Source organism: Lepisosteus oculatus, chromosome 15 (assembly GCF_040954835.1).
Source record: "Lepisosteus oculatus isolate fLepOcu1 chromosome 15, fLepOcu1.hap2, whole genome shotgun sequence".
Classification (NCBI taxonomy): Eukaryota; Metazoa; Chordata; class Actinopteri; order Semionotiformes; family Lepisosteidae; genus Lepisosteus; species Lepisosteus oculatus.
The window spans coordinates 33082047-33107518 of NC_090710.1; the positions used below are offsets into that span (position 1 = coordinate 33082047).

Sequence of the window (25472 nt, forward strand, 5' to 3'; positions counted from 1 at the left end):
CTGCTTTATCTTACTTCTACTAATGGAAAATATTCATATTCTTTTTTAATGTCTTACTCACCTTTGTCCATTCATTTGTTTGAGGGTCATAACACTCCATTGTTTGTAAGTATGTTTGCCCATCATAACCCCCGATTGCGTACAGCTTATCTCCAAGAAGGCAAACTCCAACAGCGTCACGAGCCAGGCCTAACGGTGCCACAGCTGTCCATGTGTCTGTTTTGGGGTCATATCTGCATGGAAATACCAAAGGCAAACAAATAAATTATGCAAATGTATATAAGAAGTTTAATTATAATTATATGCCTTATACACCGGGGCCCTGGGACCAGTCCTGGGTCCCAGCTGCATGGAGTTTGTATGTCCTCCCCATTTCTGTGTGGGTTCCCTTTGCTCTCCCTATGTCTGCTCTGGTTTCCTCCCACATTCCAGTGATATACTGGCAGGCTAACTTGTTTCTCGGAAAGTTGGTCCTGGTGTGAGTGTGTGTGTGTTTGTGTCAGTTTCTGTCTCGCGATGGACTGACATTCTGTCCTGGGTGTATCCTGCCTTGCGCCTGTTGCTTGCTGGGATAGTTTTCTGCTCCCCTGTAACCCTAGTTTGGAGAAAGCAGTTAGACAATGCCTGGCTGTATTATTAAAAAGTTGTTTCTTACTATACACTTTTAAGTACCTGTACAGAGTATAGATATACTGTATGAGTGCACAATCCAAATATAATACATGTTGTATGCAATATACATTAAAAATACAGTGAGTATGAGGAGTGGCTATTAAGCCCAGTGGCACAAATTTACAAATGTCAAAGTTACTTAACTCCAAAGTTACTTAAATTAATTAAGACAAGGATATTTTTTGTGTTGATAGATTTGGCTTTCCATAATGAAGCAAAGTGACAGATAGGGAATGCATGAATTACTCAGTTTGCTTGTGCTGGTCTATACAATTCTTGTACAGCAACGAGCCTAATTAAATGCCTGTCTAAAATATCACAGAGTGACATTCTGTATTACAGCCAGTCACGGAACGGATGGTTTTCATCAACCAGATTTTCAGATTGTTGTGCTTTTATTTTGACACAACTGTAACAAGAAACCTTACAGTAGGGAAAAAAATAATCAAGACCTTAATTTTAGACAAAATGAAAAGGGCTTGAATAACCAGCATTGCTGACCTTCTACAGGACATTATGACCAGCGATCTGGCATGATCGCATTTTCTAAAGACTATTACTATAAACTGTATTCATTAATGTAATTCTATGAGGAGGTATTACTTAATTACCTTTCCACACAATCAGAGAGATGGGAACTGTGATTGGAAGCAGGTGCATCATGCCCCCCAACAGCATACAGAAATCCATCACACGTTGACACCCCAACACCTCCTCGTCGTTTGGACATCGGCGAACAAACATTCCACTTATTAGTGTGGGGATCAAAACACTCCATCGAGCTGAGACAGGAGCTCCCATCCCGGCCTCCCACTGCATACAGCCTGCTCAGACAGAGGTACGGGAGATCGACATTCACTCACAAGGGCTTTTACTCAGGTTGCCATTATTTTTCAGTGAATCAAACATCAAAAGAAGCCTTAAAATGGGAGAACGTCTTTTGACACCCAATGTGTGGTGCTCTGCGGAAATGCAGAAGTTGCCCATTACTCACTTTCCATTCAAAGAGGCCACTCCTACAGTGCTCCTGGCGATGGACATGCTTGCCACAAACGTCCACTGCTGACTTTGAGGATCCCACCTCTCCACGGTGCTCAAGTAACTCCAGCCGTCATGACCTCCCACTGCATAGATGGGGCCTTCCAATACTGTCACTCCTTGGAAAGAGACGTTATCAGCGGCAATGCAAACTGAATACTGAACAGGATGATGAATTTGTATTTCAAGACCTTCTAGAATTACCATTGTGTTTGATTGTGATTGGATGTATGGTGCATGTGCCTTTGTGTGTGCATTCACAACTGCTATTAATAACAATAATAATTGCTTACACGTATATAGCGCTTTTCTGGACACTCCACTCAAAGCACTTTACAGGTATTGGGGATCCCTTCCACCACCACCAGTGTGCAGCCCCACCTGGATGATGCGACAGCAGCCATAGTGCACCCATAGCATTAGGACCCACATGGACTACAGTGTGAGAACCCCCTGCTGGCCCCACTAACACCTCTTCCAGCCAGGGTCTCCCACCCAGGTACTGACCAGGCTCACAGCGACTTAGCTTTAGCAGGTTGCCAGTTGTGAGTTGCAGGGTGAAATGGCTGCTGGCTGCCCAGATTACTTAAAAAAGGGGTTTTAACAATAACAGAACATTAGCCTCTATGACAGAGTAGCCTTAGGAAAATACTATATGACATAATTACTATACACATGGTCAGTTTTTCTTTAATTTATAATAATTGAACACTTAAATAAATAGCCCCAAATGAAAAAGTAAATGACTTAACAATGCATTCCCTCTCTTTCAGTAAAGGCAACAAAAAATATTTTGTTGCTAATTTATGGCAAACATTACTGCAACACAGTATCAGGCCTCTTATTTGTAGGAGGAATGTATCATCTTCATTAGGAGCGAGAATCCTTGTCTCTAGTGTATTTTGCATTTTATGTACACTATAAAATACACCTTCATTCTAGCAATATTTATTTACTATGTCTCTTCTAAAACATGCTTGATTTACATGTTTGTGTTTGGCATTTTATTAGTGAAGATGAAAATATTTTCAGAAGTTACAGCAAAAAAAATTGCATTAAGGGGTAATCAGTCTATATATAGATCATAGTTACATCCCCTGTCTTGTATAAAAAACAAACACTGTGATTAAACTGTCAGAAATGCCTCTTAACTCTAATTATAGGATTATTGGTGTAGGGGGAACAACTGTATACATCATAGTATAGTATTTACATTTTTATAACCTATGCTATTTCCATTTTGATATTTCAAAAAAGACCTTTATTTTGCATAAATAAGTCATACATCACTGCCTGTTGATAAATATGAGCACTTAGATCACAATGAAGGCAATAAAGGTTACAAAAGAGAGGAGGCCATCGGCCCCTTCAGCTTGTTTGGTTGCTAATAGAAAACTGATCCAAGGATCCTATCCAGCTTTCTTCTTTAAAGTAGCCAGGGCCTTTGGCTTTGACAACAAGGGTAGCAGGGTAGCTTGTTCCATACTTCCAGATCCCTTGGAGTAAAGTAGTTCAATTTTAAACAATTTTGCTTTTCTTGGTCTTCCAAAGCAGCAGCATATTTTTTGTAATGTCTTGTTCAAAACTGTACAAAGAAATGTCTTTGAGCATTTGAGCAAAAGAAAAGTGATAGAGCTCCTGAAAATGCATAAACCTTTTTATTGCATATACTGTACCATATACAGTATATTTTGACAGTTTATAAAGTTACCTACATGTACTATAGTACTGTGATAATCACTTTATCAATAAAATAAAGATATAGTGAATATAAAAATACAGGCACCACCTGGGGAGCATCTTAAAAAGCTACTTAATGACATAAAGAAACCCAGCAAACTTGTTCCCCTGCCCAGACAGAAAATGTGTGACAAACAAACTAATGCAAATTTGGTTAAATGCCATGCAAGTTTTTATGTTGGAGATGCAAGTAGATAGAATAGATAGATAGAATAGAGATAGCCAGATCAGTGTCCGGTTTGGTATGGATGTAGATTTGAGTATCATCAGCATAGAAATAATAGTTGAGACCATGTGATCTTAAAAGCTGACCAAGTGGAAACATGTACAGTAAATACTGAAAAGTAAAGGGCCAAACAAAGTATTTCGGGCGAACATCTTCCTGTGATGGGTGGCGAGGTCAGTATTGCTGTGTCACAGTGCAGGGGCCTTGGGTTCGGTTCATGGGGTGCTATGTGCGCGGAGTCTCTATGTCCTCCCAGTGTTCGCCTGGGTTTCCTCTGGGTGCTCTGGTTTCCTCCCAAGGTCCAGAGACATACTGGAAGGTTAATTGGCGCTCATGTGAGCGTGCGTGTCTGAGTCTGTGTGTCCTGTGGGGGCCCAGCGGTGGGCTGGCGTCCCGTCCAGGGTGGGCCCATTGCTTCCCCTGACATGCATTGCCTCCCCTCTGAGCCTGAGCAGGACACAGCAGTTAGAAAATGGATGGAAGGAACTTCATGTGAGGAAAAAGAAAACGCCTAATTGTTTTAAAGTTGTCTTTGTTTAGAAGACCATTTCAACTGTTATTTTGAAGGAGCCAGATACAAAAGCATTCCAATACATACTATGGCTTTGTAATACAAAATTTAAAAATCTTTGCATTTTGTTCAGAAATTTTTTTTTTTATTAACACAGGTATGATTATATTAGATCATATTCTATGAACTGAAGTTATTAAAGTTTCATAAAAACCATTGTGATTGTAGTAAATGGCAGTCATGTAGTTTTATCTCATTAATTATAATTAGTTATAATATGTATAATATGTAACCTAATTGCAACTCCTGACTTATTCTAAGGTTTCAGCCATTTTCTAGGTAAAATGTCAGCCTTATTTAGCTAAATTATGTTTCGAATGGTCCTCTAAGAAAAATATATTTGTCTAATAAAACAGGATTTAATTAAAACTTCTACCCTCTTCAACACCTTAAATTACTCAAATAAATACTTAGACAAAGGCTTCTTTCATCTATTCAATGCGAAATAGTCAATGCAGGATTTAAATTCATAGAGAGATTGCATTGCTGTTTATACAGAATACAGACTTCAATTTGCAGCTGAACCTCAAGCTAAAATTCATAAGCGGCTGACATCTTTCCTGTCAGCGCATTACATGTTCCTAGAAGTGACATCATCTGCTGCCAGGGTGACTTTCTGAGTGTTGTACTGTGTGTCATTAGTGAGCGTCATCTCACAGCTCAGCAAAGAAGATCTATGGCGTTGATTTCTTTGCATAGGGGGAATACTAGATTTTAGTAGCAATGTCACTCAGTCCGACATCAAGGCAGTGGTACTGTATGTCACTGCCCACAAATGTCGACAAATAATTGGGCTTTGAAAAACGAAGACTTGGGAAGAACGATTGTCACGATTAAGGTCAGGTTTGGTTTGAGTTTAATGACTCATCTTGCCCTGAGGGGATCATAACTACAAACTGAGAAACAAACTTCTGTTACTTTTAATTGGTTTTGGAGTCCTCTGCTTGTTGAATTATTTATATGATAATATTATTGGAATTGTTTGCTTCTTAGATCTCCTCTTTTTTACTCATCAGTACCTTTGAAAGTGAACTCCACATTAAAATCACATTCACGATTATGTATTTATTACTTATTATTAAACAAACACAAATACTTGTTAATAATGTCCCATCCCAATTCTATCCCAACCTGTTTTCTGACCTGCTGTTCAACTATAGGTACTGTATAACTGTATATTTATATTACTGTGCATATTATAATACTGTGTAAATTGGATTCTATTTAATCCAGCTCTTACACCACATTGCATGTTTTCTCAGACAACCAGCAAACTAAGGGGAGTCATATTAATAATAAGTATAATAACAGCTTCGAATGAAATGTACACAAGCGTACAAGTAATAAATGAACAAGTCAGTCCTGCTGGGACATGTAGTATCTGTGATGCAGTGATGTGATGTGGTGGTACCTGTGATCCTGTGATGCAAACCTTTAACGACATGAAGAGAATGGAAAGCAGGTGTGTATTTACAGAAGCAGAAGGTGATGTTTTTGTATTAAGCTACAGTATGGACTTTTAATGCAGGATGAATGATAATTGACTAAAAAAGATAGTAACTGCATCATCAATATTGACTTTTCAATTATTTAATATGATATTTTAGACACTCACTGTCATTTCAGAGTGTTGGTTAAATTGTAATAGTTTCCTTTCATCATGGAATTATAAATAAAAACATTTTTGTGACAAATTTAGGAAAGGCTGTACAGTCCTCATATTCCCTTTTACAAAAATATCTGCACATGTGCTACCATCTAGTGGTAATACTAGAGGAGTCCTTCCTTGTCTTACATAGCTGTGAAATCATTAACACGTTTCTTTTTATTTTGGATTTCAATTCTAAGACCAAAAAAAAACAACTGCAACCTGTAAAGGAGAAATTGGCAGTTTTAGTTTCCAAGAGCAAGAGTAGCTGCTGGTTGATGTGAGTTAACAGTGCTGTGATCTGATGTCACAGCTCAGAAGGATATTCCAATGCTAATCACAAACCCATAGCAAGGCCTCAATGGACATAAGCTGTTGGTATGAGCTGTCATAGCAGTTAAACCTGCAGCCCAGTAGGCCCCGTAAAAAGAAATTAAAACAAAATCTACTGGCACAGCTCTGTGGACAAGGGTAGAAAACTGACATCGCAGTGTAAACACTGCAAACAGTTTAAAAGAAGAGACATTAAATGGAACAGCAGTGAAACCTAATGTTCTTTTCTGGTGACTCCTGTTAACTCCGGAATTGATTACTGATGGTAATCAGAGATAAAGCTTTACTTTCTGAAGTCTAGCCAGGAATATTTGTACTATTGCAGCAGGTCTCATCGCAATATAAATAACATTTAATGAAAAATAGTACATAGAATGGTAAAACCAAGTCTTCCAAAAGTGAATGTGTATAAATAAGTCATCTTGCTATTAATCACCAATTCTGTCTAAAATTGCCATTAATGTTTCTGTCAAAAATGCCATAAAGTCCTGTTTTTTTATGGCAGAAAATATGCTCTATATAAATGGTCTAAATAAAACAGGAACCTTGATTGGAAAACAATACACAAGTTTGAAAGGTTAAAATCGATAGTCTTTTCCAGTCATACCTTTTATAAGACTCATACAAGGTAAGATTCAATAGACAAAGCACTTAATCCTCATTATGTTGCTAATGACTTTGTTTCCTTAAACCCAGTGAGTTTTTTTCCTTCTGTTCTGTGCGGTATAATCCAATATGTTAACCTTTAACTGTGTTTAGTTTGGGACAGGAACAAGAAAGAGATCTGCATCTTTTCAGGTTCACACAGTAAATATCCACTGCTTTGCTGATTGTGTTCTTCATACAGTATTTTTGAAATTCACCCAGAGAAGACATACTGTATTAGAAATATTATTCTTCAGGCTGTTGCCAAATAAACTTGCTCTGCACTAAAGCATATTGTTGCCCATCCATTATGAGGAAGATGCTTTTCTCGGTCAGGGCCACAGTACTGTATGTCAAGGCCCATCCAGGGAATATGAGGTTCAAGATGGGAGAGAGAGCCTGCTCTCCACCTGGACAGTGTATCAGTCTGTCACAGGGCTACAGAGAAAAGGGAACATTTGAAATAGCCATACAAACATTCCAAGAATGTCTCAACAAGCGAGGTGGGAGGACACAAGAGCACCCAGAACAAAATACGTGTGAAACTGTTGAAAACATGCAAACTTCACACAGTGTTGACAGCAATAGAAAATCCGAAGAAACTACGGTATGTAACAATAGAGCAGACACCATGATGATCTTTTGAAATTAGAATAACACCTGCTTACATATAAAGATAAATTATGAAACTTCAAAGCTAAATAATTTTCCTCACAGTGGTTGAATAGTAATTGATCAGTATCAACAGTGCAAACATACTGGACAATGGGAAATAAACCATTAACCTCTGGGAATAAAACTACAGAACACAAAGTACTGTATAAGGACAAAATACTTGGCTGAAATTTCTAACAGGAAAAAAGTGTTGTATTTAATTACATTATTGTGTAATACATGCCATAATATGTACTGTAGATATTAGAAGACAACATCATTTTCACCAATGAGTTTACTTATACATTTTATTTGTGTTTTTCTGTGTTCTGTTTTCTTCATATTTAAAATAATTGCAATTGTAACATTATATAGTCATTTCCAAAATTAGTTAATGAATAATTTGCTTATTTTGCAGTGTTTCATAACAATGGTTGAATTTAGCTGTGCTATATAGGAGACAAAGTTCTTAAAAATCAGCACAGCACTTTCGAAATTAAAATCTGTCAAAAAACAATTCAACCAAAGTAGAAAAAAACTACAAAAATAAAAGGTGAAACATTAAGTTTGAGCAGGCTGATTCTAAGAATGACTTTGCTGCATATGATGATGCTATTTTAATCTTCCAGCAATGTGGGAAAGCAGTAAGTGAAACAGGATATACAGTATTGTTAAAAGCAAGTATTGTGAATTAGTGGTTATTATGTTAAAATTGCCTACTGCACTATTAAGGCCTCATTGAGAAGACTGTGTACAATTTGGTCACTGAGATGAGAGTAAGATATTGCTATCGGCTCAGAGACAGCAGGCAGATAACTTTCTCTGCTCAGAGGAATATCCTGCACAGAGCCGGCTATGAGAGGACTTGATTCAGAATCCTCAGAAGCTGACAAGATAATTATATGGATTGCTTCATAATCACCAGTGAAACTAAACCAGAAAAGACAAATTAAAGCTATGGAGATCTGAGAACTGGAAGGCTGTGGGAGTATGGAGCAAGTTGAAGCCGATACCCTGGTCTCCTTCAAGAAAGCGTAGAAATAGATTCTTGGGTGGTCAATTTAATTAGTTACTGAAAAAAAAAACAGATAGATGGGCAAAACGAACACCTTATTATGTCCTTTAGTGTTAAACAGTATGGAATATATGTAGTAGTAAAGTAGTAGAGGAGTTTATAGACATTTGTATGCAGTATGTACATTAGACACCACACAGTGTAGACAGTACAAGTACAAAAAAACATGGCAGACCATGCAAAAAGTGCAGATGTGCATCGAGTCTGAGGCCCTGCAGTCAGCTGGTAAGGAAGCGTATGCATTTAATTAATCAGGCATCCAAAATATTCTCCTGGAGAATTATATACTCCAAAGTTCTTATACCAGAAAACAATTAGCTAAAAAAAGTGTGTGTATCAAATAGGTTAGGTTCAGTCTCAGTTTGACGTAATAATTGCATTTTTATCTATTTAATGTTCTCTGTTTGTCGTGGAAATGGAAGGTATCGAAGTCCTTAATTAGAAACTAATAGGGTAATGGGGTCTGAAAGGTTACAAGACTCAGAGAAAGTCATTAATGTCTTGTACAGGAAGGAGAGTGCTCATCAATTTATTTTTTGTCTCATGTTATTAATCCACTGGGCTGATTGATTTGAGAATTTTGTCTTTAGCTAGTATCAGTTACCACAAAAACAACATAATGAGAATCTTCCTGTGCAGCTGTTTCTGACTGCCCACTTGCATTCATGCTTCACTGCTGTTTGGGTAGCCTTGAAGGAGCCAAGACACCAGATCTTAAGACAGAGATGAGTTTATTTGAACTGTCCATGGTTTACTTACCAAGTCCATGTCTATGAGTTGACATCGCAGGCACGGTGGTCCATGTTTTTGTTTTCAGGTTGTAACATTCCACTGAGTTTAAAGTCTGTAGGCCATCCCTCCCACCAATAACATACAGCTTTTCATCAATCACAGCCACTCCAAACTGCAGCCTCCTACCGTTCATAATTCCAGCTTGTGTCCAAGTGTTTGTCCTTAGGTCATATTTCTCTAAGGTTGTTGCACCTAGGGAAGCATTACAAGAAAACAGTGAAAATTTATGGTTTTCATTCACAAAGGATTAAACTCACCAATCCTTATTAGAAATGAATACCCTGTTGTTCCATATAAAGAAAACAAACATATTTCTTATACATCTAGTACTACAGCAGAGATATCCTATAATTAATTTAAGCATTCTTACTTTCTAATGCAAATTTAATTGCCTGAGAATACAACAATTACTATACAGGGTGTTCCCAGGCTAATAAAAAATATATATAATTGATTTGTGTTTTCAATATAAATATTTATTTTTAAATGACACACTTAAAATACCAGGTGATAAACAGATGCTATACATAAATAAGTTTGTAAATCATTGCAGAGTGACAGATGATACATTGCAGGGTACTGATGCATTGAAACATTCTTATCTAAGAAATATCAGCGTCAAATTATTTTTAGATGATATTAGGACAAAGAGAAGAGAAACTAGATTTTATACGGGGTATAAGAATAAGGTCCGAAGCAAAGGTAGTAGGTTTCATTGTAGCTGCCAACTTAGTTACATAAGCAGATTCCACAGCAATATAATGACAGGAGAGCAGATTTGTTTCAGCTGCAGTAGGTGTAGCTGACATGACTGCAGGAGTTGATGTCATCAGATGATTATTAACATTGTATGTCTTGCTTGTGAATAAAATCATACGTATTTATATTGTTCAGTAGAGGAAACAAAAATAGACGGGCTCAGACATTTTGGCGATGGAGAAAAAAAACGTGGAATAGAGAAGGAGCTGGCAGCCTTGAGAGCTTCCTTATAGACCTGGCGACGCTGTTCACAAGCCTGTAAATAAGCAGTCAGCCTTGTCTTGCTCGGCAAGCGATCAAGGCATCATCCTTCCGTCTTGAGAGGACTCGGCTGGTCGGTACACCAGGGGAAGAACGAGCAAAAGAAACTGGATGTTTTGGGAGTCGCAGGAGTGTCAATAATTTGTTAGCATCTCACTATAAAAAGCAACTAAACCCTCAAGAAAAAAACAGATTGAGCTAACCTACTGTACTTTAAGTTTTTTTTTTAGTTTCTCCACCAGTCTAGTTGGGATCCAGCAGAGTCTTTCCATGGGTGGGCATAGTCCATTGCCTACTGGTAGGAGGTGGAGGGACTGCCTCAGGAGAGGAGATTAGTAATGCCCAGTTTAAATGCCTGTAGGATGGTTATGTCCATGCCACAGGTGTTCATCGATGAACAATGAATCGATCCTCGTTTTCACATTATACAAAACTCTTCACAGGAACCATATTCAGACCACACTACACAATGAGTTACAGCTTAACCACCACCCTGACTGGAGTTCACAGATATAACCTGAGGTAGCAACTTCATTCAACAGCAAAAGTCATTTTTAAATGGCACAGAGTAAGAGACAAAGGAGCAGTGTAGTGTCATGGGGGCTTTAATGTCTTCGGGCTGCCCTAGTACAAACAGTACAGCAGACAGCCACAGCCTTATTGAACAGCATAGTGGATTTTATGACTAAACTTTTAGAATCAGAGAGGTACATCATTAAAGAACACTTTATGTCAAAAACATTTTTTTCAAATATTCTTTATATCCTGCAGATCTAGAAATAAATCTGTTTTTACATGTAAATCATGTTACCACCAGCGTCATGGATTTATGTGGCTGGACAGAGTTACAGTGGTAAGGAAAGGGGCTGTTTTTTCCTTTCAGAACCTGAATAGAACAGTAAGGAATTCTGCCTGGTTTGTTCCCCTAAGACCCTGAAATGAATAGAGCACAGAATTTTGCCCAGGGGCAATTTGTTTGTTTGTATTTCTGGAAACAATTAATATATTGTATTCTGAAAGCACTTTAAGTGATCCAGAAGAGCATGGGAATGTTTGTAAGTAATGACAAGAGATGTCGTTACTGATTGAAACGAATAAGGGAGAGTGTAGTTGAAGCTGATAATTGTCTTGGAAACCCAGATACTATCTCTGAAGAACTGGGCACAGAGAAGAATAACTCCCAGTGATAAGAGGTGTCCAGAAAATAATGTTTTTATAGTCAATTTAAAAAAGCTTTGTTTCTACATAAGCAAACATATTAATTAAGTACGCGCGTAATTATCTATGAGACACAATGCACTGGCTTCTGACGGTGTTTCTTAATAATGTACATTGGAATTCCCTTAACAGAAAATGAAATACAATTCATAAAAAAATAATTAACTCATTAGTCATGAGAATGTGTGCTACATTGCATTGTGCCAAAGCAATTAACCAGACGCTTTTCTGCTGTATATTAAATTACTGTACTCAACATTGCGTCTTTAAAGTATACTTTATTCCTGTAAAAAAGAAAATAATTCAAATGTATTCAGAAACACATTATTTTCCTACTTATGTCGCACTGTTTTGAGATTATATTGGATTACGGATGTGACAGATGCTAAAAATTATTGCATACAAAGTAAAAAGTAAGAATTTAAAACAAAAAGAAAACACACATTGCCTGGCTGCTAAAGTATTTACAAGGGAGGTACAGTATCTTTGAAGTCTGAAGCACAGCTGGAACAGGGCAAATGTTTCCTGAGGAGAAAATACCATTTCCATATATTATTCAGTACCTTTGTTATTATCCATCCCTCCAACAGCATATAGTGCTCCAACTGTAGACTTCCTCGGTTTTGTCCGCGGGCTTTGCAACAAAAGCCTCCTTTCTGGTAGAAGGTGATATTTCATGGCTTCAAGAATAAGCTTTTGACATTCAATATCATCCTTGAAGAGAGCGTTATTCTCTAGATCTGCCAGAAGCTGTATGAAAAATACAATAAAAAGAAACAAAAGCGTCATTGATTTTATCTGAAATTAGAAAAGTTCTGCTCAGTCCGAGAATGCCACTTGCACTGAACTGAAATCTCACGTTTCTTCCTTGATTTGTGTCGACAGGGCAATATCCTGCAGCCCTGATAAAATGTTAGCAATCTGGGTTAGGCACCAAAAAGTGAATACACGAACCCCCCTTCGATAAAACTGGTGCTAAATGCAGCTGAGCTGAAGGACATGCTGTATTACCTCACACAATACCATACGAGCAGACAGACCTGGCACAGTCGCTCAGCATAAGCTATTGGCACAGTAGCTTTTCAAATTTAATACCTTCTTCCCTTAACTTAATGTTCATGTTTGCAGTTGATTTCAGTGTATCACTTTTGAGAGAGAAAAAAACGTTTTTATTCCATAAAAGTGGTTGGATTTCTGACGAGACGTTTATGATCCACATTCATTATCCGTTTACTGTTTTTTTTCTCTTTTGTAGGAAGTTGTGGTTTTGTCTGGTTTTCTTCTGTAGGGTGCCTTAGAAACCTGTATCAAATTAAGAGTGATAAAAGTCTCATGACTCTTCAGCCATTCAAATTGGTGTTTAATAGTCATAGATCATTGGGGAGGTTCTTTCAATATTTTCTCTCATTAAAAGTAATACTGTGCTTTGCATTTCAAGGCAAGTGTTTTCGCACATGCTAAGATGTGTCTTTTTTTCCTGGATTCTTGGTTGTGGCAGGAATAAACCCAAAAGGTTCTTAACTTTATTCCTAGTTGCTTGACACGTGTCCAAGCATGAACAGTTATACAGGTAAATACGTTTTGTTCCCCTTAAGAACAAAGCCACGAAACAATATGCTACCAAACCAAAACCCTAGCATTTAACGACACAGAAATGGCTCCATCACCAAACGCAGGTTTGTGTGTTTTAGTGGAGATGAGCCCTGGTTGAGTAGTTTATGATGATGTACTGTACATGAATATGTGTGGGATGAAATATTTAAACAGTGTTTCACTACATACAAACATGGTGCAATTCCAAGACAGCAGTTCTCTTTATTGTTTGGAAATAACCTTCAATACAAATAAATATATAGGTTTCAATAAAGTGGCTTAATGTTCCAATTCATAAATTATGTGGCTGGACAGGGGTTTTTAGAGGTGAAGGTGTTGTGTGTTTTATTATCTAATTACATGTACCTAGAAAACAATCATTTACACTGACGGACCTGAGAAAGCAATTACAACAAAGTTCAAAGATCGGCAGTCCGTTTACAGGAAGAGCTCAACTTATTGTCCTTATGAAATGATACATCTAACCATTAAACATTTTTTGCTGTCAGATTTCAAGAATATTGTGCCAAAGTCATGGCATGTCCCGAGCGATAAGGTACAGTAAATGCACTTCTACAAGCAAGACATTTCCAAGCAAAAGATCAATCGTATTAAAAGTTTTGAATTAATCAGGAAACTAAGCATGCTTGTAGTGTTTATGACATATTGATCTGATTAAATATGATTATGTATATGTATTTTCCATCCCAATAATTAAGATTTGTGTTGCATGTAGTTTATATTTCTCTACGTAATTAGATTCCTGGGCTTAGTCTTTTTCTTGGCACACAATCAATGAAAACTATTCAAAATCCAAATGGCATTCTCTCCCTTTTGGCTCAAGGCTTTAAATACAAGCAAACATTCCTTTCTTTTGGCCTTTGAAAAAATGAGATCCACAGGCCAAGCACCCTTTTCTGATTACCAAGGGCTCTTCATTTGCTTTCATTAGTATATTTGTACACATATATCTCTTGATTCTATTGGAAACCAAGGAAAGGTTTTGTATTTTTATTTATAATTAATATAAATAATAACAGCAAAGTATTATGAATGTTTCTTATTGTGTAATATAATATTATTTTGATAAATGCATCTAATAATGTCAAGAGTCTGAAGTATGATGAACTGTGCTGTCTGTGTACATCTGTATTATACAGAGACAACATCATAGCTTTTGCCTGTCAGGCCAGTAGGAGCCCCTTGTATTTAATATCATTGATCCACATTTTGTTGTATATTTCTTACTTTACACTGTCCTTTTATAGGTTATTTATTTTTGTTTTTTAGATATTCTTACTTTGGCATTTAATTTGTCAACACGATATACACGTACTCCAAGAAAGAGAAAAAAAGAACATCAACTGTAGAATGTGCAGAAATGACATCTGCAGTTAAATCAGTGTTGTCACAGATGTCCGCACACATGTGCTTCACAAATCCGCTAACAAGATGGTGGCTCACCCTTGTATACTTTCTCATCTTATTTCTCTGCAAACAATTATGACAAGTAATATGGTATTGTAACACATCAAAAGGAAATCCAAGTTGAATTCCCTCCATATTCACAAAACACCAACGGCAGATCATACATTATCTGTAAACTGCTTAACCTTGAGTACAGGGCACAAGGCAGAGCTGAATAATCCCCCTAGTTGGGAGACAAAGAGACGTTTCAGGGTAGCCAATCAATTCTTTAGGGAGGGATGTGGAAACGCAGACAAACAGAGAAAACCCCCACACACTGGACAACCATGTGTAACGAACAGTTCTTTCCGGACCCTATGCGGACGACACAATCCGAAGAAGTGGGGAAACACTGGGGAAACGTCGTGCAGGAATACGGGGCTGAAGACAGGGGGGCGTGTCCAAGGTGCGCTGGTGCACGGGGGAGGTGTGGCCGAGGCGAACAATCCAAAAGAGTAGTCCTTAGAGAATATCCAAAACACAAGGGTAAGTCCAAAACCAGGAAATCCATCAGAACAAGGAATTAAAACACGAAGGCCGGGTCAGAACCGGCAGACAGGGAACGGGAACAAAGATTAAAACCTTAACGGGACCAGGCGCTTCCAGGTCCCGGACTCGCACGATACGGAAATCAGATGCAGAGTCCGGATGAGCGTCAGCGCCTGGCTTTTAAGGTGGGCTGGGAATAGGAATCAGGTGCACAGAATAAGGTCTCAAGTGTAAGAGCTGGAGCACCCTTAAGGAGGGGGGACTATAATCGTGACACCATGTAAACTACACACGGATACCTGAGGCCAGGATCAAACACCCACAGCCCAGTGACCCAGAGGCAGCAGTGCTAAACACTCTGCCCCACATAATGACACAAAAAAATCAACTGATGGAAGTACACTTTACAGAAGATATTGTACATCCCCCGAACATCATTGCCTTGTGTTTTTAACATATTAATAAGCCACCATGAAATTCCCATTTTTTTCAGTCCCATCATTATTTGTCTTACATCTGTTAAAATGTAACTGCAAGTTCCTGATATCGACTGTATCTCATTCATTTATTTCAGTTGTGCTCTCCATCGAAAAGTAAATAATACATAGGAGATCATATCATTGTGTATTAGACATTTCAAGAATAATTTCAGCATGGTTATACTATTGTTTATCTCTATATGTCATCTGTCATTATTTTTTGTCTTCTTTACTTTGGCGCTGTTATGCTTCTACTATTTTGCCAGAAAACAACTTTTTCAACTTTATATTGTACATCAGAATATTATATTTAATTTTTCATTCAAGAGTAGTATTTATCTATCTTTATCCAACATACTAGATTACATATGCAGTACATCATTCTATTTTCAGCACAAACAAACTGAATTATTTTATGCTGAAAACAATGTTTAGGCTGTGGAACTTTCTTCAGGTGTCTGGTGTCTGATACCTCTTTTCAGGAATAAACCTTTACCTGTTCCTTTGGAGCCTACGCATGCTGACACAGCTACCTACTTGAATTATTTTATTTTATGTCATTTAATTAATGCGTATATACAGCATAAAATTTAACACATGCAGTACAGGTCAGATAAGAACGATTCAACTGTCTGAAGAAGCTCTTTCAATGTATTGTAATAATACCTTCTTTCTTATTGTTAATGCCCCTGGGGCAGTTCAGCAGTGCATTATGCATTTTGATTCCTACCTTTCAAAAGAATCATTAGAATTGAAGACAGAAGATGTATTTGGGGACAGTTAATGGGAGGTGGTTTTTACTTATACAGTACTGTACTGTTCTTGTTTAAGATTCTTAAGATTTTTCTCAGATTTTATAACAGTCTATTTCAGATGATATTACAGAAACGTTTAAAGATAACAGAAATGTAACGATGGCAATACTTTACTGTAGGATCAAAGTGAGAATTTTAGCTTTTGCCTTTTGTGTCCTTTTAGAAATAAGGAATAGCACATTAACTCACTAAATTCCAAGAAGTTTGTTTTTGAGTAAAAGCTATTTTTAGCAGTGTCTGCTTGGAGACACTCCTATGCCCTATATATACTTATATATACTTTGTTCTGGTAAGTCCAACTGTATTCTTGATGGAATTGATGGTCAACCCTCCTTCCATTATACTGTTAACAGCATTCAGTTTTTCAATCTGTGTCAAAAATGATCACGTCATCCATGAAATGGAAGCACAGCCAAGATGGGGCTGAAGCATCCTGTTTATCAGACACTGAAATGAAGCCTAAGCTCCATGAAGCTCAGAGGACAGGATGTTATTTGGGTTTTTCCTTTGTCAATTGTTGCTAGTGAAATATGCTTGCATGTATTTAGAAACCGTGTCAAATCCAAGGTTTCAAGGTATTTGACTCAACTGAGTCCTTCGATAAGCTCATACACCCTGATCAACTGTTAGGTGTTGAATTTGGTCGACTCATTTAAACGACACATATTTTTGCAAAACAATCATCAGGCTTAGGTATCATAATGATTGGGCTGGACAAGCACTGTCACTTTCTTCTATATCTTTTAAGTGCAATATTTACAGTATATTCCAGATCTTTTTTGGGGGCACCAAACAAAGTGGTGCCCCGACCACAAGTTTTGCTGATTAACTTTTGCCAATAACAGTGTTCATCAACAGGGAGCTGACTGTGAAAGTCACAGGCTAGTAACTTGTGTTACGACCACAAGTGTCTAGGGGTATAGGGGTGTAACATTTAGGATAATTCTTTTGGAAGCAGGGGGGTTTTGGTGAGGGACTAGGAAGTGTGATAAGGGTAAGGAACTAGAGTGGTGCCAAAGGAAAGAAAATAACAAACAAAATGGAGCTGGCTAGGACAGTGAGGGAAAGCTAATCTGACTACAAAAGAAAACCCGAAACACACGGTCTTCGGCGTCTTCAACACCCTAGCTAACCTCCACTGACTACCCAAAACCATACAAGACAAATGGCACTCACCCATACTAAACTAGTGTACTAATACAAAATCAACTAAGTGTGTAAGTGTACCCAACAACCTAAACTAACCTTATATACAAAAGTTCACACAAAAACACAAGTGAACCAGGAATACAAATAAGGGAAAACAAGAGTAATCAACAGGAGCAGGGTACAAAAGAACACAAAAGTTGAACATGTAACACTGGGGCTAGGTGACGGCAAAACAAGGATGAACACACAAACAAACGAAAGTACAAAGAAACTAACAAAAAACCAACAAAACAACAAAGCCAAAGCTATATGAAAATACACACACACAAAGCAAAACAAACCAACAAACGAAGCCGAAGCAATAACCAGAAGCAATAACCAGAAGCAATAACCAGAAGCAATAACCAGAAGCAATAACCAGAAGCAAGGTGAAGCGAAGCGATAACCAAAACCAAACGGTACCAAAGTCAAACAAAAGGCCTTTTCTTCCTGAAAGACTCCATGTTATATAGTGAATCAAATGAGTTCTGATTGGCTGAGAGCTAATTGATGATGACATCATACGGAAAGTATGGTGTAATGGTGGGCCAATGGGGAAGGGAGAACAATCAAGGGTCAGCAGTGTGGACATAACAGAAAAAAAAACACAGAGAAAACACACTGGGACGTAACACTTGTGTTGCCAACATTGGAAGCAAACACCTGTAGCACAGGCTTTCCAATAGGCAGTAGATGCGGTCTTGGGGAATTCTGTCCCCAAAAGGTTTCTTGTAGAGTGGAGTGAGCCACAGGTGCCATAGTTTGTCAATGCTCATCCTACAAATGTTCAGCATAAATTATGTATAATTGTAGTATTAAGTATAATTTATATTTTCTTATCTTACAAAAAAGCCATGGACATAATGAGGACATATGTTGTCCTGCAGGAATATTGTCACATCAGAATAAGCATGCAAGAAGAGCAACAGATGACTTCCAAGAACTTGATTAATATAACACAGTAACTTTAGGTTGGCTTCTACAGCAAAACAACACTCCTGACAAGATGATCACACTTGGACATCCTCATTGTTTGGTGTGTTGTGCACAGCACTTAGCATGTCATTCTGTACGTGCACCATATGCATTGATTTCCATTCAGGTGCTTTACAGAAAACCTTGATTCCCGCTAAAGAGGTCTTGGCTTTACTGTGGCAAAACCACTTGAAGAAACATTGAACCACTAAGGCCTTCTCTTAATACAGTAAGTGGGGCTTATTTTCTGTGTTGATTTCCACTGCATTTGTTCCACATTTTAAGTCATTTCACAATGTGTGCCCATCCGATGTTCATCATTGTGCCTTATGAGGCATGTAATTTATTTCCTCCCCAACTCAGCGATGGAACAAACTACACAGCCATTTGTTGAAGCTGAAATGGTTGGATGTGATCTTCAGGTCAATGAGCAACAGTCAAGCAGGCAAGATGAGCTCTCATTTTTAACTGCTCTTATAGTTAACATTGTCCTGGGAAATACTGTATATACTATATATATACAGTACAGTAGTCAGGTATTTGACTTCTCTGACAAAGAAAATAAATATTTCCTACCCTCTTGCTTCGTATTTCTGCTCTCACCCTCATTCTTTTACACACTAAAAGAAGGCTCTACAGCTGCAAAGTTGGTCATTTACAATTTTTAGTCTTTGGTCTCCCCATGGCCTCCACTGGTAGTCCAGTGTCATTGAATGTGACCCTACATGTTTTGCAGGGCTATCCTAGAGATGAGTGTTTCAGCATTCAGCACACCGAGATTAAGTATTCTACAAACCTTACCTGCCTACAGTACCAGAATCACTAACTGGATTCCAACTGAAAAATCATCATGCTTTTATTTATGTTAACAGTCTTCTAAGCCCTACTATAAACTGTTTCTTTGCAACTTAACAGGTTGATTCCAATCTATTTTTTAGAATCTACTGGAAAAACTGTTTCATTTTACAAACTCATGTCAAGTCATGCCTTTTACAAATTGTTCCCTTTAGTTCCTTAACAAAGTTGCTCCCTTTAAAAAGGCACAGAAAACTAGAGCTAGTGATTGATGTTTGTAATATCCATTTTATACGAGGCATGACTTTGTGAGTCACTATGGACATAATCATGATGGTAATGAAAAAATCGAAACATAAACTATAGCCTTCTAATAACTTTAAAATAAAGAAACTGCTTCCTGCCTAGACAAATTCCTTCAGGCACTTAAGAATATCATTAAAGCTATAAAATTGAGCTCTGCCAGTATTGTAGTAAAAGTCTTTCGTAATTATATAGTGGGGGTTATATTCTTCAATAATTAGAAATCAATTTGTTGAATAATTAGAAATCATAATGCTGTTTTTCATTCATCCAATACATAGATGTTTTAATTGTAAATATTTTATGTATTACATTTAAATTGCTATTTTAATGTAAAGAATTGGTTGCATTGTATCTTAGTTGTTTGAGAGAATCATTATTAAAATTGCAATGTACCAATGTGTCTACAATATACATAAGATCCAATATGCACTGGTCTTTCAAATCTTACAGCAGACAAATTCAATATCAAACTGGGCAAGTAAATGCCTTACAATTAAAGGGAAGAAGAAGAAGTTATACAGTTTTCACTGCAATCTTTTAAATGTAATGTGTAGTGTAGACATCAGTAATCATAATGCACTGTAAGTATGGAGAAGAGACAAATTCTACAAGACACTGACAAAACAAGACACTCACATTTGGCTATGTAACTGTCATTATATGCCTTTTACAAACTGCACACTTTAGTTTCATAATGAAATCATCTGCAATTGTTTTCAAAGTAATGCATAATTTACCTTTCAAGTACAGTAAACATTATCTGAAGGTTTGGTGACTTAAACATAACATACACAAGTCATTTTCACAGAGGTATCTCAGCCTGGACTTTGGGTTAGTGCCTTAAGGTTGCTAGTCCTAGGCTAAGCTGCTCAATGACTGCTCTGGGGTTACTTTGGCTCAGCAGTATTGACCACGTACCACTGGGGCTGACTGACAAGAAGAGCCTGGAAGATCATTAACTGCAACAGACAACAAGTAATGTAAACAATTTTTTTTCTGTTCACTTTCAAAAAACTGTTGTGTTGAAAAGGTGCATATCTTCAGTTCACTACAAGTGTAACACTACCATCAGTGATTCATTTTCTGAATTATTATTTTGAAATAAAAAGCAAGGACTTAAACCTATAGCCTAGACTTGTTTTGACCTTTCTCTTTCAGATGTCACTTCTTTTTGCGGTTCAGTTTTCCTTCCTTTGGCTGTGAGCACCTGTGATCCCCATTATGAGTTTTACAGTTTCCATTCCTCTGTGCTGTTCCACACTGAAGTGTAGTGACTTAATGTATTGTGTCAAGACCACCGCAGGAGAAAGCACCTCCTGAAAGCATCTGAAGGCCTCAAAATCACAATCTAACAGTCAACAAGGGAATTGTAGGAAGGAAAAGGAAAAGAGATGGCTCATGTGGAAGTTCCAATAAAACACAAGTGTCCTGGATCTAGTAAACCAGCATAAAAGTTACAGTACACAGTAACCGGGGGGAGATTATACTATTCCAGCCATTTGTCCATTTTTGGAGTGCTTTGGAGTGTTTTTTCCAATTCAGGGTCATGAGGGAGCCAGAGCCTAACCTAGCAAACACCACGCCCAAGACACAGACACACACACAGACAAGCACACCAGGGCCACTGTTCCCAGAAGCCAGTTGACCCAACAGCATGTTTTTGTACTGTGGGAGGAAACCAGAGCACCTGGTGCAAAAACTCCACCCAGACAGCACCAGGACTGGAATCCCACCGCTCCATCCGCACTGCCAACTATATTATTTGCTAAACTTAAATTAGAAGAGGTATAAAATAGCAAGCTGCAAATATTTCTTCTTTTTCAAAAAGAGGTGTTTACACTAGCAACATGAAACCTACTAATTGTTTTTCTGCAACATTACCTTGAGAAGGCAGAACTCTAGAAAATTAACAACTTTAACAGACGTTAAACATAATAGGTGGTGTATATAACTTGACTACAACGTGGACTGACTTCACTTTTGATCAGTTAACTGACCTCATGAATAAGATCTGTTTTACAAGCCATAAAGGAGCAACATTACTGTCACGCCAGTAGGGCGTCAGAGGGCGCTCCTTCTCTGTCCTGTCCCTAGTTTCCAGTCTGCTGTCCTTCCTGTCCCTCTCTTTCACTTGGGCTATATATTTCCGGGTCTTGCACTCTGTCCTCGCTCAGCATTGATGTTCGGATGTCCTGAGACCCGCCTAGCACCAGGGCGCCCCACGTCCGCTCCCTGAGGGCATAGGTTTCTATACGGCATTCCTGAACCCTTTGCACTAGTGAGCCCGGGCCTTTTTCCCGTCTCGCCGCTACGCATATGGGTCTTTTTCCGCTCTCCTGCTCCCCACGGTTAGTCCCTTTGGACGTCCGTGACAATTACAAGACAAATATTGTTTGCCTACAACTGCGACAAAGAACTTTGCAGCTTCAGTAGAAATGTATGATGACAGATGTGTAGTAATTCACATGATTATATATAGTATTTATAGATGGATTTTCATGTATAGAATAGTTTTTCTCAGCGTCCATGGAGTCCATGGAGTCTGCTAGTCAAATGTAGCTACTGTGCATAAACCGCTGTAATTTTGCAAAAAACGCTGTAATTTAACATTTGTTCTACAAATTTGGATCTGTCTTAATCATAGAAACATTTTTCTTCACCCTGTTTGCAGTAAATCATTTACCTGTGCTGGAAGAAGAGGAAGTCTAATGTAGGCAAGCAGAGTACTTAAATATTTACACCTTTGTGTGTCATATTTCACCCATGAAATAAGGGCATGAAATATTGTTTCTTCATCGGGAACATTAACATCGTCACTGGCAAGGAGCTGGAGAATTTCATCAGCAGAAAGCAGCAGGAATTCTTGATTTCTTATCACCTCCATAATATGTTCCTGTGGAGAAAACAGAATTCTATTATTTGAATGGTTTTAAAATTAAGTATTTGATTGCATTTTTTAATAAGAAGCCTCAACTAAACATTAAAAAGACTACAATTATTGATTTGATTGTGTTGTGGGGATTCATATTGCTTAGCACTGGCTGTTTCATAAGACTTGAAAGAATAACTGTGTAAAGCAGCTTCTAATTCCTTGGTTGCACATATGTGTGTGAAGATAATGCAAATTACACCTTTTCCAGAATTCATTTGTTACAACATATTCATTAGGATGAGGAGGAAAAGGATTTCTTCACCCAGGCTGCTCTTTGTCTCTGCTGCTCTCTCCTGCCTGGCGGCACCCTTGAGCTGCGCACTGTGCAGCTACTCTCCCGCTTCTACAGTCCCACACTGATGTTCTTCACCACCTCTTGGACCTCTTGCTCCATTCCCTGTGGGGTCTGACTTTCTCCTCTCACTTCCCACCACGTTTTCTTTCAGCTCCCCCCTCTCGCTCTGACCACTGTTCTTGATCCTTTACTTTTCCGTCCCTCCTCACCTCGTGCTCCCAGAACAGCTTGTCCAAGGAGGGCTCCCCCTCTCCTGCTGCCTGTTGTCGCCAGTTGAGAGAGGCGGAGGGTTCAGTTCCCTGTTTGTCCACATGAAGAACTACAGTACAGTACATACCACCTCTCCTCCCCTTTCCTTTACCTCTTTGCTTCACTGATAAGTGCACGGCGCTCATTTTCCATCAATCAAGAACATCCAATGAGTGTGAAGGAAGGATATATAAAGCTACTTCCACTGTATGAGCTATTTGCTAATTCTAATAATGACAACATTGAGCCTTTTTGTTTCACCTCCTCCTCTCCACCCCACGGTTTTTTCCTGGTTCTGTCCAATGTGGACGGGCAGTAAATAACCTTTCTACTCAGCCATTACTGATACACAGGTATGCTGATCTAAAGGATTGGTTAGGGTCAGGGGTACATTGAAAGTGGGGGTACAAGGCCAGTTTTGCAATGTAGGATATTAAGCAAATCTTTTTACAAATTACTTCTTCTGACATTTATCTGGTAATATTCTCTCACCTGTTTAATCTTGTGCTGAGTTATATCCTCTTAATATCACAGCAAGAAAGGGATTTCAAAATATTCTGTCATGAGGTTTTGAAATGGGATTTCACATTTTGCCAAGATAATATGCTGTGAATCCATAAGGTTGTTTTCCGATTTTGTTTTCTCCCAAACTCTTGTTACAACATAAACATCAGGAAATCCAGCAGACAAAATAATGCAGGCTGTTAAAAATTCATAACCAGTGTCAGAGAATCCAAATCTACTGTATATTCTCTGTTTAGGAAGAAGATATTTATTCAAAAGACCAAAAATATAATTCCTCCCGCATTATAGTTATTACAGTTATTATTCAGTGGCCACTCAACTCAATGTTTAAGAGCATATTTTTAACCGAAGTACTGTAATCATAAAATTAATCTAGGTTTTAACAAGGTTAGCTTGTTTGTTGTGCAGTGGCTCTGTGGCTAAGGAACCTGCGCCTGTGGCTGGAAAGCTGCTGGTTCGTATCCTACTGTGTTGGGCCCCTGAGCAAGGCCCTTAACCTCAACTGCTCCAGGGGTGCCGTATAAATGGCTGACCCTGCGCTCTGACCCCAAGCTTCTCTCTCCCTGTCTTTATGTCTGTGTGTCTCATGAAGAATAAGCTGGGGTATGCGAAAAGACAAATTCCTAATACAAGAACTTGTATCTGATCTTTATAGTTCCCAGCTTGCTCCTTCCCAGGGAGCTGATTTCAGGCTAGATGTATCGGCTCTTGATTTAATAAAATCACTTTATTAACCCTATACAATTTCTTGCATTAGGAATTTCCTCGCCGATGTTGACCAGAGCATTTCTTTGTTTTTTCATGTCTTAAAATGAATAATTATTAGTATTTGTTGGATCCTTGCTTGATGTACTCGCTTAGGCCGACAACTGTGCTCTTGTATGCGGTTTCCAGCTCAGTGATCCCACGGCCACCACTGCTCCTAAGTATATATGTTCGGTCTACATCGGCTTTTGTGTGCAGAAGACCATACTTTGTTAGCAAGTTTCTGGTCTTCCTATCCATCTCCTGGATTTCCTGCTCTCTCCAATCGATGATTCCAAAGCTGTACTGCTGCACGGGCACTGCTAAGCTGTTAATCGCATGCATCTTGTTCTTCAAGTTAAGCTCGGTGCCAAGGATTATAATAATAATAATAATAATAATAATAATAATAATAATAATAATAATAAGTATTATTATGTTACAGTCTGATTTTTATGTGATCATGAAACCTTAAACAACATAAATAACCTTTCTATTGTTTAATTTTATCACACCCATGATAAAATTTATAACTGAATAAAAGTGCTTGTGTCAACTATAGTTTTAATGTACTTAAAATTTGATGTTTTAAAGCTAGAATTCAGATTTCAAGAATTCTCAATACATTATGTATACAATACAGTAATATAATTCTATAAATACATACTCAAAAGTATACACACTTTGTACAATAAATGATAGTAATAATTCTAAAACGCATAGTATCTAAGAGTATTTTACAGTACAGAATGTGTTGTATTAAGGAAGTTACATTACACAATTCAAGTATTTGGACAAGGGAAAGGTTTGTGTAAAGAATTTTATCACAACAATGTTGAAAATAAACTGATGATAAAGCTTGCCTTAAGGAGTAATAAGACAAAAAATATTACAATCATGTACAAAACAAAGAGCATAAGATGAAATTGAAACATGCTATACATATATACCCTAATTCATTGGCAGTCCTCTTTTTATGCACTGTATA

The 25472-nt window shown here is 37.9% G+C and overlaps 1 protein-coding gene across 2 annotated transcripts in view; it reads right to left on the reverse strand.

Annotated features, from left to right (window-relative positions):
• Positions 1-25472, reverse strand: part of LOC102690702 (kelch-like protein 1) — a 54751-nt gene that overhangs the window by 1295 nt on the left and 27984 nt on the right. The window contains exons 6-11 of one of the 2 annotated variants that reach the window (XM_015364514.2): positions 22423-22632; positions 12196-12382; positions 9521-9586; positions 1667-1829; positions 1284-1496; positions 62-233 (exon numbers count right to left, since the gene is read on the reverse strand). In XM_015364514.2, the coding sequence (XP_015220000.1) occupies positions 62-233; positions 1284-1496; positions 1667-1829; positions 9521-9586; positions 12196-12382; positions 22423-22632 (1011 nt within the window). Of the gene's footprint in view, positions 1-61; positions 234-1283; positions 1497-1666; positions 1830-9361; positions 9587-12195; positions 12383-22422; positions 22633-25472 lie in introns of both variants that reach the window. The other variant, XM_006639378.3, reaches the window with a different exon arrangement.